Raw genomic sequence first — 19,601 nt, forward strand, 5'->3', positions numbered from 1 at the left:
ACACCCACAGAGAGAGTGCCCGGTAATTAGACACATGGACAGTGGGGGGGGTGAGTTGACCCTGTAATTGGACACACCCACAGAGGGAGTGACCCTGTGATCGGACACACCCACAGACACGCACATACTCACACCAGGACCAGTTTTCCCAGAAGCCAATTAACCCACCACTATGTACCTGGACTGTGGGAGGAAACCAGCATAGTACTATATAAAGGCAGCTCAAACAGCTCAAACAGGATATCTTTTATTGCTTACCAATACAACATGCTCACTGATAACAGCTCAGCCTCATTACAACGCTCTTGTTGAGGGAGGGGCTGTCAAAGTCTAATAGCAGGGTGCTTGGAATATCCCTTCCATTTTATCAATTAAATAGGATTTCATTTTTATCTAACTGGTAACATTTTTACACACTTTTTACCAATTGTCTAATAAAACAATCCTTACTGCTACAATACTGTAATACAGAGCCCTGACAAATTCATGTTTATGTTTATAAACATAAATACCGTTACGTAAAAAACGATACTTTTAATATTTTAGTATTTTTTGGTTAGTTGATGGTTAAGTGCAAATGCACAGTACAGTGTATAAGAGGAGAACACTGCATAATTCTAAGAGAAGGAAGAGACAGAATAGTTCAAACCAGCTGTGATATTGTGAACATTAAATACTACGTGCTTTTCATACTGTAGCTTTACTCTAAAAATACACTTCATGTAAGAGAATTGAATTCAATACAATAAAAAATACAACAGGACTCGTTGGCCTTAACATGTAGCTAGTTCAATACAAGTACGAACACATAACATAAATATATATAGAAGGAGCTACCAGGTTTGGCAATTTACTGTAGCCTTACACAGTGTCTCTCAGTGTCCATCAAGCAGCTCAGGAGTAGCTTCGCTACATTTTTAAAATGCATGTTTCTTGTGGTTTCAGTAAAAATATCTGAATTGCACTGCAGTCATGTTCCCTGTCTGTACCAGCTCATACTTTCCTGTGTGACAAATTTGCCAGCAGCCCCCTCTCTCCTGCAGCAACTGTTTCAATGGGCACTGCAGTCCATACTCACATCTGGATCGTGGGCCCTATACAGAGAACTGAGTCTTAATTTTAATCATGTTTAAATCCCACCAGGAGTCAAGGGGCAATGGTGGTGTATGTAGGATAACTGTACAACGAGGCGCATCATAGCAAAGCTGTACAACTGACTAATGTACACTTCAACGCTTCACAATCTTCACAAAGGACAGTGTTTTGTTACTAAAAAAAAAATGAAACACACTCCCAGATGAAACTTTCAAAAATATCACTTAACATTCGATCCTCATCACTTTTTTTTAGAGAAGTGCTGAAATTATTAATATAGGAGTTAAATTTTTTGAAAATAACTAAATGATTTTTAGTTTTCAAATTCACAGGTTTCCTTGGCACACTGCACATGGAACAAACTCTTTTCCTATTTACACTAAGGCTAACGAAATCAAATATCTTACATTTTAAACAGATTATGCTGTAAAATAGTTGAATTTCAGCAATACTTTAAGTGAGAGGTGCTGATAAAAAGGACCTGCAAAAGAACTGACTAGCAACATTACTGCATTTAACAGCAACCGAATTCTACCTACTTCTAACTCCACAAAAACAAAAATTAGTTTGAATTATGTAAAGGAAAAACCTACACTTTTACCACACTGCATTTCAGATTGTGTCCTCAAGGTGTACTACAACCTACTGTAGTTAAGTAGCTCAGACTCTCTGGCACCACACACACATTACACTCAAGTAATTAATCAGGGGTGCTGCAGTAAATCATTCTGGGTACCTATGATCTGATATTGTGGTTCTGTTCATTCTCACAGGTGTCAGGCATACAGAACAGGTTTCCATCTCGCCAGGTTTATTGACTGTCGGTTTATCTTTAGCAGGATAGCAGAAACGATGGCCGGGTCAGACACACCGCGGCCCACCTCCGGCTTTGGCACAGGTGAGCTCCAAGCGCTTCTCACAGCTGTGCGGAGTTTGTACAGGTCTGGATGTGGGCGATCTCTAATACTGGCAGCAACAGCTGGAAGGCATCCTGGACATAAGACGCACTGTTGGAAGCCTGGGGGAAAATCAGTCACAGACACACTAAATAAACTACACGATCATCGTGGAGCAAAGAGAAAATATTGAAGTTTGTTTTTTTTCTGTACTCGTGATTGTACACTCTTAATTCTTTGTCCAGACAACAAATGCATTCTTGTTTTTTTTCCTAATTTATTGCAAGATATTTTCGAACTGACAAATCTTTAAAGTTACAATGCCTTTGTAAATTGGGGTCAACGCAACAGCAGTAGCTCGGCTTCCGGTCATATTTTCAATCCAACTGGTAAATATTAAGAATTAAAAAAGACATACTGAAAGATACCAAAATTACCTACCTCTAGAAAGACTCCTGTGATCAATGGATTGAGTACATCACCCTTTTCATTCGACTGGAAAAAAAATAAAACTTGTATATTACTATGGCTGAAATTACAATTTCAGAAATTTTAATTTCTGAGTGTCAAATATCAATGAGTCTCAATATGATCATTATAAAATAAGTATGGGCCTTCTGCTACTTCAAATGCAGCAAAGTAAACAGCACAGAATATTAATCCTAATAAAGAAAGAAAGTTGATATGTGCTGATATTTAATTATATAGCATGTTTTATGATACAGTGCTACGTGTCACCCCTTAATCAGACAGTATGTGTAACTCCAGGAATTATATACATCCCACCATCTGGGTATCAAATACAAACTGCATTAAATATACGACCTGTGACCATTATGATACACTGCTAGAATTAAAAAATTGTGATCCGTAGATGTTTTCCCTCTGCACAGAATCTTCCACCACTATTGACAAGAGATAATCTTGCCAGCACTGCAGGACTGAGACTTGCAATGTTTGAAACGCGTTATTCGTTAAGTAACAATACATTTTTTAAAAGATAAAAATTCTGTCAAGAGTAATTTCGAATACAATACTGACTAGGGGTGACAGTGTGAGGGAGGGCAGAGAGAGGCTGAGGATGAAGAGCTGGTCTAAACACTCCTCGTTCAGATTTTGCAGTTTTCACATTAACTGTGCACTGCCTCTCACTGCCGCGCCGGATACTGTGCTACCTGACACCTGCACTCTAGGAAGAGCAAAGTCCTCTCACCCCAACGGTAGTTAAGCAAGAAGTGAACCTCCTGGAAAGCAAAGATATCTCTTTGCACAAAATCACCGTCATTCTGAAAAAGAAACATCGACACAAAAACACTTCTTATTAAAGATGCGTGTTTAAAAGCAACGTTTGTCACATTCCGAATGTTTCGCGGTATACGAGGACAACACAAAGCATAAACAGGAGAGGCTAGTTAAAACGGTGCGCTGCATTACTGAGAGAGAGCGGAGGCCTGGCCCAGCGTCGTCGCCCCCGCGTTCTGACTGTGGAGGATGAGTTCCGCAACCTTATGGAATTGCTCTATGGATCTGGCCGTCAGCTCCGCTAGGCTCGTGATCGCAGATGTGTGGATCTCCTGCGGCGGACAAGCAACAGACCGCTGAGCTCCCGGGACGCAAAAACGTGCGCGGGGAAAAAAAAAACCTGGCCATAGGCAGAACAGACAGTACGACTAATTCTGTCTGGATAACTGAAACCTCTCAGGTAAATCAGAAACTGAAATGACTTGCATTAAGTTTTTTTATCGCTTAAACCCTGACCAAGCAATAATGGGAGACAGGGATTGACCATTTATATATACAACATATTGTACCCACAATGTATAACCCCCACACACACACATGCAAAAGTAACTAAACTTTAAACTTCCCAAGCTTTTATTTCTTGACTTGTAGTAGTAACAGACTGTCGTTGTCCAAGTGTTAAAGAGTCACACCTTGCCCTGGCCACAAAGCGTCAGTCTGATCTGATGGAGATCAAGTCTGGAGCTCACGGATTCAAGGAAGTCCTATACTTCTCATACTGTACCTCCACAGAACACCTTGAAATCAGTTCAGCTCCACTGGCTTCTGATGCTTCTTTCCCATCTTCCACCTGTGATCCCTCAGCAGGAACATTCAGCTCAGAGATCCGATCACAGGCACTCTTTCTGGCCTGCGGAGACATACCTACCACTTTACTTTCAAGGACAGCAAGATTTTGTCCACTACAGCTGATAAACTCAAACTGCCTTATTTAGCCATGTCATACTGCACATACTGTAACCTGTAAAGCGTAAATGTACAATCACACACAATAAAATATAAAAAGATCATTTAAGCAGTGGTTTTAAGGTTTACCTTTCCTATCAGTCTTTCTTTCCATTTATTTTTAAAAATCGCAGTTTCTTTCCAGTAGATGGCATCAAAATGCTTTTGCTTAAAAATGCTTACAGTCAGCTTGTAACTATTGATACTGTAAATGCTATATATGTTTGGCTCATAAATCACTTTTATTTTGCGTCTTAATAAATTAGATTCTAGATTGCAATTTTGAACAAACCTTTAACACTTTGATTTCACTTGTCTTGTAAGCAATTCATATTTCTGGCACAAAGCCCTGCAGGCAATAACGTGTTTTCATTTAAGAAAATCACCTGAGGTCTACTGCTCAAGCAAACTAAGTGAGCCGTGGCGAGACTGTCATCATTTTCTTTTGACTAACACTCTGGATGGGAGTAATTAATCACACAGCTCACAGAAGTGCAGAAATCATGCAGAACACAACAGTGTATAGTAACTACGCAATTAAAAGTAACATTGTTATGAGATGAGTGGGCTTCATAGGAGTGTTGCTGTATGTGTGGCTGCTGAGAAAGATTAATTTTTAAAATGAAAAATCACCCTTTGCAACAAGTGATGAGTGTGATGCATACATGTAGGTGGATATTTATTTTTGACAGGTGAATATTTGACCTTGGGTAGAATCATGTATTGAATAAAATACCAATATCAAAAATTAAACTAATAATAGCCATTAGGTACAGAGAAAACAAGTCTCTGAGGGGCCAGGGTGTCATAGTCCGCCTCCCTTCTGGGAAACATGAGAGTTCAGTTACAAGACTTACTCTGCTGAGCTTGTCTGCTGTTGCTGAAATCTGCAGTTCTGCCAGGACATCTGTTAATTCCTTCACAAACTCTGTGCCATCCTCATCTGAAAACGCACAAACACTCAAACAGGTAATCCCCAGCATCTTGGAACAAAGTAATGCCTTGCAAAGGAAAATTCAAAGTGACCACAGGAGTGTTCAATCTTGTAGGTCTATGGCTCTTCACAAGCCATAGGTATTAATCAATTGCAAGACAGTTATTCTTTAAGAACAGAAGAAATGTTACAGATGAGACATGGACATTTTACCCATATAGATTGTTTGGTTTTCAGGAGCTAATTGATCCAAGGATCTCATCCAGTTGGTTCTTAAAAGAAGCCAGGGCATTAGTTTCCACAACATAGTTGGACTTCCACAATCCTTTAAAAGTAACATGTGTACATTTAATCGCATCTTCCCAAAACATTAAGATATTTTGTGTCCTCTCAATAAATCGGAAGAAACCCTTTACATATCTGAACTACACCCTTTTCAGTCATGAAGACACGGCTCTAATGAGTCTCCACAGAGAGCTGGCGAAACACACGGTAACCAGTCTTTTGTGCACACTACCTTTTCTTCCATCCAAGTCCTCGTCATCAAAGTCCACTAATGAAAAGGCCTCTCTGATCTGCTCCAGCTCCTCTTTCATCTTGTGCAGTTCCTGACCAGACATCGAAGCCAGAATGGATTTCACCTGTCACAGAAAACAAGGACATCCCCAAAGTCATAATTATGCAAACTACTGTGATTAAGGAGAAATAGTTTTCCTTTCATTCTATGGTAAAGGCTTATCACTGCCTGGACAATACCAACGCTGTGTAGCTCTCATGGACCACAAGTACTCATGTCTGACTGAACCAATTACCTTACTAGATTGGTCAAAACCCACGTGTTCAGTCTTTAAGATTGACGATTAAAGGGTGACGAGACCTGCCGGACTAGGGATCTCCATTACCAGGGTCAGCCCTAAGTTACTCCATTAAACAACTCTAAAGGGACACAGTGATGTCTTGACAGTGTTGTAAGTTGGTTTCTGCCTCCAAAATAAAATCGATAAACTCCTCATTTACATCAATGAAAAAAAAAACAAGTTAGAAAATTTGTTTGCTGAGAAGCTCCTCCTGTCTTTCACTGCTTGGCTCGACTTCCTGTGCCTGTGCACCTGTGCCAGGACTGTAACCTTTGTTTTGCCACATGCTGCAGCTGTGGTCATCTCCCGTCTCCTCCATGAGCTCTCACTAAGTCTGTCGTCCACTCCATCCTCCAGTGCAGTGTCCTTAAAACATCCTGCTGCTTTCCAGGACCGCCTTCAATATTTCCTCAGTATATCAATTAACCGGAATCTCATTCAAAATTTGTTATGGAGATCCACCTTTAGTTTTCACTGCCTAGATCGTTGCATTTTTGGGAGTTGAAAAGCGGGTTTCAAATGTTTTCAAGAAGCTGTAGAGGAGTTCAGAGTAGATGATGGTCACTGCCCAGGTCTGCTACCCTGACAGCTTTAGCATCCATCAGCGAGGGTCTGCTTTTCCTGGTGACTAAAAAGTTGGTTTATTTGGTTGAAGGACCTGCCACGTACAGAGGTCAGTGTTGATTTATGATTGTCTTGTGTTGGAATATTGTGTCTCACCACATCTTGTGTAGCTATGCACGCTTCACTGCCTTCATTACTGGAACCCATGTGGTGGTCATGTCCTCAATTACAATCAGGACTGTAGGTCTTAAGATCCATCTTAACAAAACTAAACGCACGAAGCTGAAAACGCAGAACAAAAAAAAAAGACCATAGCTATGAGGGAAAACTGGAGAGGATAAGCAAGCTCAGACAGCAAGTGTGTCCGTTTCATCTCTGTAAGTAGCAAAATTAAGAAAGGGTTTTCTGCAACAAGCTGCCAGACAGCAACTAAAAATCTACAATCTTTCGTGCCAAGAACAAATTAAAACTTCACAGATCCAACATCTGCTCATCCCTGTTGTATGCCTCAGAAACATAAAAAATAGAGAGAGAGAGGCAGCTCAGAGGCTTTGACGGAACATGTCTCCAGGATCCCGAGAGACAGCACTGAGCACTGAACACGACCAGCAGAAGGATTTCCAAATGCACAAATACCAAAAACAAAATGTACAAGACAGCGATGGTTCAGACACATCCACGCCAAAAACACCCATTCAATGGGCACTAAAGTGGAAGGAGAAGGAGGCACAGAACTTGGACACAGGGAGAAGGACAGGTGAAAAGGAAAAGAAACTGACTAATAATTCAGCTTGGTTGCCCAAGACTGAGCTGGAGGGAGGTGTGTCAAAGCCTAATGCTCCAATGGGAGCTAAGAAGATTAATTAAGCAAAAAAAATGGAAATCCTTTTAAATGAAACAAACATGAAATGAAAAAAAAAAATCAATCATTTTAAATGCGACCGTGAACATAACTTTAAAGGCATCGGACAACAGCGTTCACTGTGATTACCTTGGCCTCGCTCTCTCTGGACAGAATCTCCAGAGCCTCCAGGTGAGACAGTCCTTGGAATTCATCAAACAGCATCCCGTAGTGGGCCTTCCTCACCGTCTCTGCGGACACCTGCTCAGCCGTCTGCTTCTCTTCTCTTTCCTTGGCTTCCCGTAACACCTGCAGCGCACGGGGACACGACAAAGGTCATCGCAAGCGGGAAGAGGCCAGAAGGCTGGTCTGGACAGCTAACTGGTCCCAGGCCCTCATCCCACTGTTTCTGGATACTGTTTCGGGGTACTCCTACAACCTTTTGGGCAAAGAAGTGCCTTACGTTCTTGGTTTTAAATGCACTTACAAAAGTCAGAAGACATGCTGAGCTGTTAGAAACTCACTTGTGTGTCTCTTCCTTAAACTATTATACTTCACATTGCTTTTTATACCACAATCGTCCCCACTGCTGCCAGGTAGTAGTCCTATAAGACAATATCGTTTTCATTTTTTGTTCCTGATAAGGTGTCAGCAACACAACAAAATCACGGAAGGTCCCACACATTTTATGAGGATGCTAATATATTATTTTTTCATAAGCAGAGAACGAAAGATAAATCCCACACCTCATCCTTCTGGATCAAGTGGTACAACTTCCTCCCAAAACACCTGTAGAGTCCCCTGGTTTTCAATCCCACCTAAGCTCCTAGCTTTCTGACAGATCTGATCACTGGCTATCATCAGGCTACAGATACAAGGAGTCCATTTCATGGGTATAAACTAGTGGGATACATGGTTTCAGTGGAATGTTCACAATCACTTCAAATAAGTCCAGAAAACAAATGCACACACAAAATGAGCTCACCTGGGATAATGTTGATGTTCTGCTCATCAGGCCTTTAGTTTTCTTAAACCCTGGATCGCCCTCTGCAATCACGTCCATGGTCTTTTTACCAATAAATTCTAAGGCATCCAAACCTCCACTTATCATGGTCTTCCCCTGAGAGATAAAAAAGGAAAGCAAAGTTTTTAATAAATCATAACTTAATGAATTGCTCACTGTGGTTTGAAAAGCATCATCAATGCCGATTCTCTGTAACCCTGGAATATAAAAATAGCGTTGCAGTGCCCCTTTAAGAGTTAATAAAGTTATGTTACTAAAACCATATGGAAGAGACAGTTGTGAACCAAGGTACACAGCCCCACCGGGTGTTCTGCACATAGTTCCTCTGAACAAGAAGTTGCCATCCTCTCCATCTAGCTTGCTATGGTCATTAGTAGCCAATTGATCTGAGGATCTCATCCACCCATTTCTCAGAAAAACAAACGAGGTATTTTCTTTATCAACATGGCCGGGTGTCTAGTGTAAAGATATCTCCGAAGAAAAGCTCGCCGTTCAGCCCCGGTACTTACAGTGCTCTGAACGACACTGGACAGAGATGAAAACATTCCTATTGCGCCTCCTATTGGGGACGTACTGTCGCTTTCCCTTGATGTGCCGGGATGCTCGCTGCTCGATGAACCTGACGTTACAGAAAGTTCACAAAAGAAACAGCACTGATTTATATTTTAATAATGTCAGCTACACACAGATTTATCTACAGTATATAATCATATAAGCCGTTTGTTGTTTTTTAACATCTTTGGCAGCTATTCATCATCACATCATTTACAAATAATGTAAATACCGTTACCTTCTTGCTTTTCTTCCTCTTTGATCTGTGTCGACAAGTCTGTGGGGTTCGGTATCCCAAGTGACGACTCTGCTTTCTCAATAACCTGGGAGATACCTTGGCCTTTAGGAAGCCGAATATTTCAGTAAGTGCAAAGTTCCCAATAACATGTTAATCGATATACTTCACAGGTGGCAGAACACAAGAAATCAAGGCTAGGAGAAGTGAGAAGCCTGGTATAAGTTTACTCTTCAAGCTTGTTGTGCAAATGAAGATACGGTCACAATAAGTCACTCATCACCATTTTACCTGAATACTGCAAAAAAACTCAGACACACCTCTATTTGTTTTAAGTTAAAAAGAATCTTTGTCCATCATATCACAACAAGAAATGATGCTGTTTGTAGCCATTAAAGGCTACAATTTTTTTTTATAGTATGGGTATAAAGGATTCCTTTACTCAAAATATATCGCATATGGAAAACGCTCTGTACTCAGAACTGGAAGGTTGCCAGTTCAAATCCAGTAAAAAGTTTTGCTGGAAAAATGGGGGGTAAATGTTTCTTCAGATTTAGAGAAAATAAAATCGTAATCATCAACACACTCAACAGTAATAAACCGATTAACACGTACATCTTTAGAAGTGACAAGGCACTGAAAGGTGGTCTTCCCTGGTGGGATGTACAATGAGCTGCGATGTTTTAGCTTTAATTGAAGCCACAAACCAGGCTTCTACCGTATAAACTCCCAGCGGTATTACGAAAGGTTTGAGGGGACATCACACCAGGCGGAAACTGACTCTTTTCCCAGAGGGAATAAAAGACTAATCCCCTCTCAAGAACTCACCGACAGTGGCCACAGTGGCCGTGGCTGTGGACAGAATGGACTTGCCCCAGCTGCCCCAGTAACCCCAGCCTCCCTGGGATGCAGGAGCTCCAGACGCCTATTAGGGAACATAAAGGCAGATTCTCCAAGGTCATCCAAAAGTCCCCATTGAGTCTCAGGATATAGCATTATAAATATATTGAAAAATGCACCCAACGGGATTGTTAAAGTCATGCTCCCTCCCAGTATCATCCAACACCCGGTACCGGCAGGCTGATGTGCTTATGAGCTGTGTTTTACCTGCTGGGAATTCTCATTTGCCTGCTTCTGCTCCGGGTCCTTCGGTTCAGAGGGGAGTTTGCTCTCCGGTCTTTTGCGGGTCACTCGCACCTCTGCCTTCGAGGGGTCCACATCCTCAGGAGCCGGAGAGGGCGGCTGCTGTGCGTCACTGTTCTCTTGGATCTCGTTCTTCCCTGCAGGATCGCCGGAGCTCTCAGTTTCCGACATCCTAATGCAGGGCTGGGCTGGGCTGTCCTGGTCCAGCAGCGAGTCTGCAGGTTTTCTAGGTTTCTTCAAAGCAACAGCACCTAAAGAGTTGGGAGGAGCTGTTAACTTGGTTCCGTTAAGACGATAATTGAGCTCGTTAAGAGCTGAGAGTATATAAAAACCTGAAGATACACAGGCCCTCCAGGACCATGATTGCCCACCCCTGTGCTAAAGCATGACCTGGGCTCACAGATTTCTGAAGAAACCAATTGGCTCAAATCCAATCCAAATCCAGTCTTAGCAATGCAACTGCAATAATAAAGAAGTGATAGAAAACGTTCACCCCCCCCCTTCACCTCTCCATGTCAAAGTGAGCTTTGTACAAGCAATTCCTCAGAAAACCTAAATAGCTGACAGATGAAAAATATTTCCCTGCACTATACAAAGTCAACAACCAACCGTTTGCACATAAAACACCTGTATATTCTGAAACTGTATTGACAGTAACGCTGACTGCACACACAGCAACTGATCAATACAAGTCAATACAGTGCCACCTCCTGCCCTGTATGGGGCAGAAGCATGGATATGCAACTGTGGACAAGAGCATACTGCCGTGCCCACAGCCCTAAAGCAGATTCCCCACTGAGCCGCACAGCCTTCTCTTACTTGCAACAAATGTTTTCTCTGTGTTGATCCGCTAAGACAATAAAGTCAAGGCAAGTAGAGGAACTGTTAGAGAACGAACAGGCTTGGATAACAGCAACTCCCTGCAATAATACGGTGCATCACATGTGGAGAAGGTGCTTCGGCATCAAATTACACAGCAGGGATAACGCACTTCAGTACTTCCATCGTGGGCCTTAGGAAGACTTCAAACATCCCACTAAATTCCAGAATCGATCCTTAATTTCTTAATTTCTTAATCAGTCCTGTTGCCGCAGATCGCGTTGATCATTACAGATGAGATCCCGCAAAGACCTGCGATGGAAAAGATGAGCTCAGGCTGACCAGCCCCATGACAGCCCACTGGTGCTCGGTGAGTTCCTTGTCCACAAACTGAGCCACATCAAATGGATGATAATCTCCCTCTCTGCCCATTCTTGTTACATGAGTAATGTAACCCCTAGGCCTCGTCTTCCATTGAAAAAAACAACAACAACCGCCGCACAATCACTGGAAACATCTGTTGAATGCGTCAGTGTGCAATCTGGATACGTGGCTGAGACAGCAGTGTGATGTACGATGCTGCTGGAGGTCAGATTGCACCTAACAAGCACACCCTGAGCCAGGGAGGTGCACAAGCCGGCGGACTTGGACCTGTGACCTTCGGCGCTCAACGTGGAAGTTTGCTGCCTTCCCCCACAACACGAACCACGAACCGTCCACCAGAAACCACGCCTGGATTACTCTTCGCTTGCGGGTCTGTTTACCAGTAGGAAATCACGTATAAATTCGGAATGTATCACTTGAGCATATATTTTCTGATGGCAGACGTCCCTGTACTTTGTGCGATTTCACTAAATTTGTGCTGCGGTATTTTTTTTTAACCGATAAGCTATGTCGCGGCATTTTAACAATATGCCAGTTGTCAGGTACTGTTAAATTCCGACAACAAGGTGGATGTGATCAGTCAATGACAGCCGGGCTCATACATTCACATAACACACGGTTCTCTTCTGAGCGTCATCCTTTTGCTACACAATTGCAAGCACGCCTTTACATATGGTAAAACAGACACACAAGCTGAATGATGGTGAAGTTCATTCTACATCAGGAGCGTCAATAAGTGCTCAGTGAATGCCCCCTTCCCCATCCTATTCTGACGCACTTTGCTCATTAAAGTGTTTAAATCTCGATCAGACAACAATTCAACCGCCCTCCAGCAGTGGCCCAGAGAAGGTATTGTTTATGTACCTCTGCAGCGTGTTCAGCCGGTCTGGCCACAGTTTCCCCGTCTCTAGTGTCTTTTTGCCACGTCACTGGAGTTTTGAAACGTGCCTCTTTTTTATCTCGTACTTTTTTTTTCTTCTTCACCCTTCGCAGCGACAAGCAGGAAGTGGACGACACGGGCAGTTCCGGTTCCTGTGTACCGAACCAGGAAGTGCGGGAGCGAGGGTAATGTTTACTGAACACCGTACGTGTCTGTTTACAAAATAAAATCTCTGATATTAATGTTCTGTCTCTATGAGTTGTAGTGGTCGAAAATACGCTTTGTTTTAAATAGCAGAAAACGCTCCGGTAGCTTTTTTGCTGAGGCTTGTGTAGATGTGTTTGGCCGTGGTGCTTTGATCGGCTGCGGCACAGTGTGTGGTGTTGTTATGGTTTTTGTTTTTGCATAAATATCGTGGGAAAACGAGCGTAAACCTAAAAATACCAGTATGTGTAGTTTATTTATAGTGAAGCATTTTTCGCCACCCCGATGTCTTTGAATGTTTCGCTAAACCACGCATTTTGTCTCGCAGGTTTTATCAAAGAAGACCCGCAGCCGCTCAGACCCCAGTTCCCCGGGGATTTCGTTCTGAATTTCTCAGCTGCTTTCCCCTTCATTTTGGATACGTGCGTGGCAGTTGCCCTGCACCGACAGCTGCCGCTCGGGCTCCGGATATGTTGCTCGCAAGAAGGGGCCAAGCTGTATTCCTGCTTCTCTACGCGAGCTGTGCCGCCGCGCAGGGGGCGGACGGACCCCAGAGCGACCCGCCGGGGAACAGCTCTCTGATTCCCGCCCACCGCCTGGCTAGCCTGCCCGCCCTCCGGGACATCGTGGTGAAGGAGGGCTCCAGCACTCTCATTGAGTGCAACGTGACGGGGAGCCATGAGGGCATCCAGTGGTACAACTCCAAGGGGCACGTCCTGGACGAGGAGGGCGGAGGTAAATCGATTGCTCGGGAATCCGAGGTCAGGGTCCAGAGGGTTGCTGATCTAACCTTGTCCTGACGCACACACACGGTTCGGGACAAGGTTAGATCACCTCGCTGCTTGACCTAGAAATGCCCGTTCGCTTACCCGCCCCGGCGCGGCAATGGTGGCATGTCCACATTTTTGGGCCTCCGGTCTTCCCAGGGTCTGTTCAACGATTTCCTTCCATGTCGTGCGGAGGAAAATGCTTGCCTGTACCGCTGCGAACAGGCCTCACAGTCCCCGGGGTCATCTCGGATGTTACCAGGGCTTTACAGTGAAGACTAATAGGCCTGCTTTAAAACTGGGGTTGTGCTTTCTTGTTGGAGTTTAGAAACACTCTCAGCGTTCCCTTTCCTTCAGCTTGAGAGGCAGTTCTGACGTTCTGTCCCATCCCCGTGTCCCAGTGACTGTAGTTAGTGCCTACAGCAGAGTGCAGTACAGAGTAGTTCTGCTGTCAGGGTTATCATAATATTGAAGGTGATATTTAAATGGGAAAAAAATGAGTTTTTAGGGAATCCAGAAGCTGTATGGTCAGTCCCAAGCAACAGTTGCTTCACTTGACAGTGGCCAGCAAGTGGCATTGTAATAGAAAAGCAAGGTCATGTCGCAGCCAGATTTGAAAGCTGTAAAGTTTGCATGCAACTTATAGTTCTGTTTTTTTTTTTTTCAGGGGGGAAATGGCTCATTTTGGATAAAGGCATCTTGAACATCACCACTGTGACTTTCGAAGACCGAGGCAGGTACACATGTATAGCATCCGGCCCGTCCGGGACCTCCAACTACACCATCACCCTGCGCGTGGCGTACACGTACAGCGGCCTGGGCCTGTACTACGTCATCGTGTGCCTGGTGGCCTTCACCATCATCATGGTCCTCAACATCACCCGCCTCTGCATGGTCAGCAGCCACCTGCGCAAGACGGAGAAGGCCATCAACGAGTTCTTCAGGACGGAGGGGGCAGAGAAGCTGCAGAAGGCCTTCGAGATCGCCAAGCGCATTCCCATCATCACCTCCGCCAAGACTCTGGAGCTGGCCAAAGTCACCCAGTTCAAGACGATGGAGTTCGCCAGGCACATCGAGGAGCTGGCGCGGAGTGTCCCCCTGCCTCCCCTGATCCTGAACTGCAGGGCGTTCGTGGAGGAGATGTTTGAAGCTGTTCACCTCGAGGACCCGGGCCAGCCCAGGAAGGCGGGCAAAGAATGCCAAGCCATCGACCGATGCCCAGACGGGTGCCAGGACAGGGTCTACAGCATCGAGTCGGCGGTTCAACATGGCGGCGCGCAGGAAGCACTCCTCGGGGAAGAGGCCGTGCAGGAGCGGAGCCGGGAAGTGCAGGTGTCCATCCACAAGGAATCCAGCACCGGGGCCCAGAGCGAAGGCCTGAGAGAGAACGAGGAAGAATCGTCTCCCTCCGCGCTGGAGGCAAGCGCCTCTCAATGCGTCGTTTATGAAAGCCACATCTAACGAGGATGTGACTGCAGGTCTCGCTGGCTGCAGTCTTTCGGGCGTTGGGTGTGCTTTAGACCCACGAAGGCATTGTCAGTGCAGACTGTAAGATCATTCCAGGGTGGAGAGAAGACTTTTAACATTCAGAGCTTGCCACAGCTCCAGGCAGAGGTGAAAACAAAACCCCAAGTGCTCCTGTGTTTTGTAGGGTTGCACCAGTTCACTACTGGTCCCCAGATCAGGATCTCCTGTCTTGGCCAGGTCTGTCCAGGACCTTATTTTCCCAGCGCATGCCTTCACAGAAAGGAGACCATCTTGAAAGTAAGATGGAATTGGCTCAATTAAAATGTTAAAAGCATAGACCTCTTTAAAACAGAGTTAAGGCCCTTGGACTGGAGCTGTTTCCCTGGAGCTTACATCAAGATATAGATTTATAAAAATACATTTGGTGCACATAATTGGTGGGACTAACTGGGTATATTCATTGCTGTTGGGTACAGAGGAACTCTTCATTACTCAAAAAAAAAATCCTTGGAGTGTAGTGGTAGTTTTGTGTTTTGTAAATCATTTCCTATTTGTTAGTGTTTCCCAGGTGATTGAAGCAGTGCTGGAATGCTGTGCAGCATTTCCTTCAAGAGAGGCTGGTGCTTTCACAATGACCAGCTACTGTTCGCTTCGGGCTGCCAGTGAAACGGCATGCAGGGGCCTGCCGGGCGGCTCAGCCGGTACAGGCACTCGCCCGGGAGCAGGTGGAGCTCTGTGACCACGGGTTCAAGCCAGGGTCTCGTCACTGGCAAAATATGCATGGAACTTCCCCAAGCGAGGATGAACGACGGGTGCTGGTTGTGGGTGGGACGAGCCACTCAAAGAGTGACTCCCAAGCGCCGCTGTCGGTGGGGGACGCGGCCCTCCTCCAATCGGCACTCGCGCTGCGATATTGGGCGGTGCTGCCCGGGGCGTGTTCAAAGGCCCGCGCCTCCAAGGTGTCGGGCCTTTGAACTCGTTCTCCCCCCGTGCGCCGCGGTGGTGCAGCCTGGGGCTCAGGCGCCACACAAAAAAATCCGTTCTCTGCTCCGAGGGGAGTGGGTAGAACTAAAATCGTCATACGGAAGCTAAAGAAAAAAATCAAATATAAACACCACCCGCTTCTTTTCGTACTGTTGGTTTATTGCTTCCTGGGACTAAAGTCCTAAGAACTGAAGAGAAGCAAAACTGTCTGAGGGGGGCAAGCGCAGCTCTTCCCGTTTCTCCCCACTGTGTGTCAGATCTGCTCTCCGTTTCCCGGGCCAGGCCTTAGGAATGGTTCTGAGCGCGGTGCTGCACGTCGCTGGAGAGGCACACGGGCTCCGGGAGCGCACCCTGCAGTCGGGAAAACTGTGGTTCTTGATCGCTCAGAAATAGAAGCCTGGAATGTCATGAGGAGAACAGGAAGGCATTCCCTCCCAGAAGGAAGTGATGTCTTTAGCATTAAACACTCGGGGCTGGATTATTAGGCCGTGATTAGAGGTTGTCCTAGACTTTACGTAAAATAGCGTTGTGTAGGCCAGCATCAGTGCTAATCAGGGCTTATGTTCTATGATGTGGTGCTCTGTTGTCCTTAAAGTGCACTATGGCTGCCCCATAAGAAAAAGTGTATTTAGCTTACTTGATAATGCTTTCAGCATGTTGTTATACCTCGTCTTTGTTGTTTCTTCAAGGTCTCAAGTGTGAATTCATTATTTATTGTGAGGGACCAGCAGTGCAGTGCATAAAGCAGCAAAATTGTGATAGGTTTACACATTGATTTTCCTTTATGTAACTCTGTAACCTTTTGTTGTTTTGTATACAAGGAAGAGATGATGATTTGCAGAAGCTTAATATTCAGCAATAACATTTTCAGGAAAGCTGTAGGATTTTTTTTGTTCTAAGTCTTTGAGTGTGGTTTAGCTCATAATGTAGTTAACGAGCTCAATTGCAGTGCTGCTCTCGTCCCAGCAGGTGGAAACCTTGTACAAAAACCTTGTATTTGCGGTGCCATTTGTTGAGCTGAAAGAGAAAACTATTATTCTTTCTCATGGTTGTAAAAATAAAACATCCTGGTTTGACATGTACAGAAGCTTATCCAAAGAGCTTTCTAAAAATGGGAACTTGTCAGTATATTACCTTTTTTATAGCTGGGATGGATGTTAAGTATTGTAATTGCTTGCATCTGTATGGCACTTTGACAGTTTTCTGTGGAAGAGATAATTCATACAGCACTTTCAGACCCAGAGGATACCAGTGTGCATTACGAACAAAAGAGCACCCACATAAGTGACATACAGCAGGTCAGGAGGAGAACAGAAACCGCTTCAGTTAGTGAACCTCAGGTGGACAGTCCTTTGTTAATCCCCTTGTGCTTCATGAGATTTTTAAGGCCTCCGTTGAACATCTCTGTTTTTTTATAGACAAATGCATTGCTGCATTTTCACAGTATTTTGTGATTGATTAGGGGTAGTCGTATTTTTCGATAATGAGCATTAATTTTGTTTAACTTTTTTTGGTAAATTTTTAAGGAAGGCATTATGGTAAAGGCAGTTGAATCACTTAGTTTTTGTTTGTTTTACTGAAGGATAACTATATTAGGGCATTAAGGAATATCTGATTTGTTTCTGTCCAGGGAATAGATTAAAAATGTTACATTTAATCCAGATCCACGTATGTCCTCACTTCACCGAATGGTCTTAATGCTGTTCCAGCATTTTTGACGTTTACCATCTCCAAAAGCTGTAGAATCTCTCCCTGAATGTCCCATTAAAAAAATGAAGTGTGTAATGTTTAATAACCTTTTTTCCCAGGAATCCATTTTCTCTCTGCAAGTTCTGCAGAAACTGAGAACAATATCTGTTTGTCATTCAAAGAGGGCCTCTGTATTTGTTTTCTCTCATCAGTGTGTTTGCCTCACTTAACCAGTGCTGTAGGGAAAAAAAGGTCCTTTAAAGTTTTTTAGCACTTACAGACTCTTCTCTTTGTATCTGTGATTCTTGCCTTATCTGCGGCTTTGAAGTAATTATACGACCCGTTTGCAAAATATTGGCGAATGACTTTGAAACAACTGCAGTGTTAGAGATTGCATTTTTTTTTTTCAGATTTAACATAAAATGCAGGGGAAATCATTTGATGCGCTGTGATTTTGTTACTCTGAATTATTATTATGTTTTCAAAGAAAGGGCCCACTGTGCCATGGCAAATTTGTGGTTGCCATAGAAACACTTGCTCGGTCACTATTCTGTTCCTGATGCGCTGTAATTGTTACTAATGTTCTAATAATCATGGTGCCATACCTGACATAAAAGTGAAGCACTCCAGCTTGTTCTGAAAGCGCTCAGGTTTGTTGTTATGCGGACTGAATTGTCCTGTTGTCGTGGTCTTGAACTCATAGTATATTAGCAACAGCACTGAGGCTCACTGACCCCATCCTGCAGAATGTTGCCAGTTTACGTTTGTTCTGCATGGGAGCTGAAATTCTGTTAGGAGGTTTAATTCAGTGACATTATACTATAATTACCATATAAAGGGTTTGCATTACAAATACTAAATCCCATACTTCAACAGTGTGCCTCAGATGACTTTGCAAGAGTCAGTGTGACTCAAAGAGCAGACTTCTCTCTGCACTATTTCAGGTCAGACGTTGTGCGGCTATAATAATGGAACATGGGTTGTGAAAGTAAACCACAAGTTTGGAAGCTATTTACCAGCATGCTTTTAGGCTTTTTAAATTCTTTGGGTAAAGCAGGTTATAATGTGAATGTGCAGTGGAACAAGAATGTGGCCCAATTTGTAACTTGTGTTTTACCATTAATTCCTTTCGCACGAATCAGTTTGAGTGAAGGAGTGCCTAGGACCTTTTGACACGCACTGAAATCCCCGAGATCTGCAGTCGAGTTATTTTTAATCACTATGCAGCTCTGGCCTGGAAAGACGCGCCCCTCATTGTTGATCCTGCACGAACACACGCGTCCTTGCTTGCATTTGTGTTCGGCGATAAACAAATTGAGTCTCTGAAAGCACTGCCATGTTCCAGATTACAGACTTTTTTCAGATTTAAAAAATAAAATGCAAGGGAAATCCTTCGATTTCAGGATTTTTGTTATTAAATGGGTTCTTCTGGATTATAACACAGTTTGGATAAGTAAAAGCTCCTTATTTGGTTAAAAAGCATCATATGACTATCTGTGTAGAGTGTGAAATAGAGTATATATACAAGACTATATTCTTACTTAAAAAAAGATAGCCTAGAGCTGCTAATGCTTTCAGAATAAAGCAGTTCCCAACACTGTGCAATGGACTTTGGGTAAGGTCATACATTATACAGATATTGAATGGGTTATGAGGGTTTAGAAGAGAGTCCTTCCTTGAAACACTATGGAATATTCATCTAAATGTTTTATCCAAGAGCTCTATATTTCTTACTTTTCTTCACTCCTGTGTAGTGGTATATTATTTAGTGTATCCATATTGCCAAACTCTGTTTTCCAGGGAAATATGTGAATAGCAACTTTACATGTGCAGCCTTTTTGTTGTCTGTATAGGGAGGTGATCGTCTGCTGTTATTGTAACTACTTAGTGTGTTTATTGTTCTGAACCTTGGTGCTGTGTACTGTAAGCGTAATGTTCACTTGAATGTCCTTCAGGGTCTTCTTCAATAAAACCTGAATATTTTTGGAATCAAGAAAACGTATTTGCATGATTCGCGTA

General features: G+C 43.7%; 2 protein-coding genes across 5 annotated transcripts; one reads left to right on the forward strand and one right to left on the reverse strand.

Annotated features, from left to right (window-relative positions):
* Positions 1-227: 227 nt before the first annotated feature.
* Positions 228-12,589, reverse strand: fam114a2 (family with sequence similarity 114 member A2). 2 transcript variants are annotated; one of them, XM_088604821.1, is made up of 14 exons: positions 12,456-12,589; positions 10,353-10,639; positions 10,074-10,170; positions 9,249-9,350; positions 8,968-9,077; positions 8,420-8,554; positions 7,585-7,743; positions 5,690-5,813; positions 5,096-5,181; positions 4,018-4,143; positions 3,426-3,565; positions 3,205-3,277; positions 2,433-2,486; positions 228-2,113 (listed from the first exon to the last, which is right to left on the reverse strand). In XM_088604821.1, exons 2-14 carry the CDS (start codon positions 10,557-10,559, stop codon positions 2,012-2,014), a joined length of 1,515 nt encoding a protein of 504 aa, XP_088460947.1. In that variant the 5' UTR covers positions 10,560-10,639; positions 12,456-12,589; the 3' UTR covers positions 228-2,011. The 2 variants fall into 2 exon arrangements, with proteins under 2 accessions (XP_088460947.1, XP_088460948.1); XM_088604822.1 differs by lacking the exon at positions 12,456-12,589 and adding an exon at positions 11,208-11,726.
* Positions 11,755-19,580, forward strand: LOC148650725 (microfibril-associated glycoprotein 3-like). Of its 3 annotated transcripts, XM_088604823.1 has the most exons (4): positions 11,755-11,961; positions 12,585-12,656; positions 13,004-13,410; positions 14,110-19,580. In XM_088604823.1, exons 1-4 carry the CDS (start codon positions 11,777-11,779, stop codon positions 14,901-14,903), a joined length of 1,458 nt encoding a protein of 485 aa, XP_088460949.1. In that variant the 5' UTR covers positions 11,755-11,776; the 3' UTR covers positions 14,904-19,580. The 3 variants fall into 3 exon arrangements, with proteins under 3 accessions (XP_088460949.1, XP_088460950.1, XP_088460951.1); XM_088604824.1 differs by lacking the exon at positions 11,755-11,961 and having other exon boundaries at positions 12,585-12,675; XM_088604825.1 differs by lacking the exons at positions 11,755-11,961; positions 12,585-12,656 and adding an exon at positions 12,735-12,917.
* Positions 19,581-19,601: the final 21 nt, after the last annotated feature.

Source organism: Lepisosteus platostomus, chromosome 13 (assembly GCF_059453375.1).
Source record: "Lepisosteus platostomus isolate fLepPlt1 chromosome 13, fLepPlt1.hap1, whole genome shotgun sequence".
NCBI classification, from domain to species: Eukaryota; Metazoa; Chordata; class Actinopteri; order Semionotiformes; family Lepisosteidae; genus Lepisosteus; species Lepisosteus platostomus.

Excerpts from the sequence above, each read along its gene's own strand:
- fam114a2 (XM_088604821.1), bottom strand. The coding sequence starts at position 10,559 with ATGTCGGAAACTGAGAGCTCCGGCGATCCTGCAGGGAAGAACGAGATC. Across the intron at positions 8,555-8,967 it reads CCAGTGTCGTTCAGAGCACT|GGGAAGACCATGATAAGTGG; the intron begins GTAAGTACCGGG and ends TTTATCTCTCAG. Across the intron at positions 2,487-3,204 it reads CTTGCTTAACTACCGTTGGG|TCGAATGAAAAGGGTGATGT; the intron begins GTGAGAGGACTT and ends TTTTTTTTCCAG.
- LOC148650725 (XM_088604823.1), top strand. The coding sequence starts at position 11,777 with ATGTACGATGCTGCTGGAGGTCAGATTGCACCTAACAAGCACACCCTG. Across the intron at positions 12,657-13,003 it reads CAGGAAGTGCGGGAGCGAGG|GTTTTATCAAAGAAGACCCG; the intron begins GTAATGTTTACT and ends TTTGTCTCGCAG. Across the intron at positions 13,411-14,109 it reads CCTGGACGAGGAGGGCGGAG|GGGGGAAATGGCTCATTTTG; the intron begins GTAAATCGATTG and ends TTTTTTTTTCAG.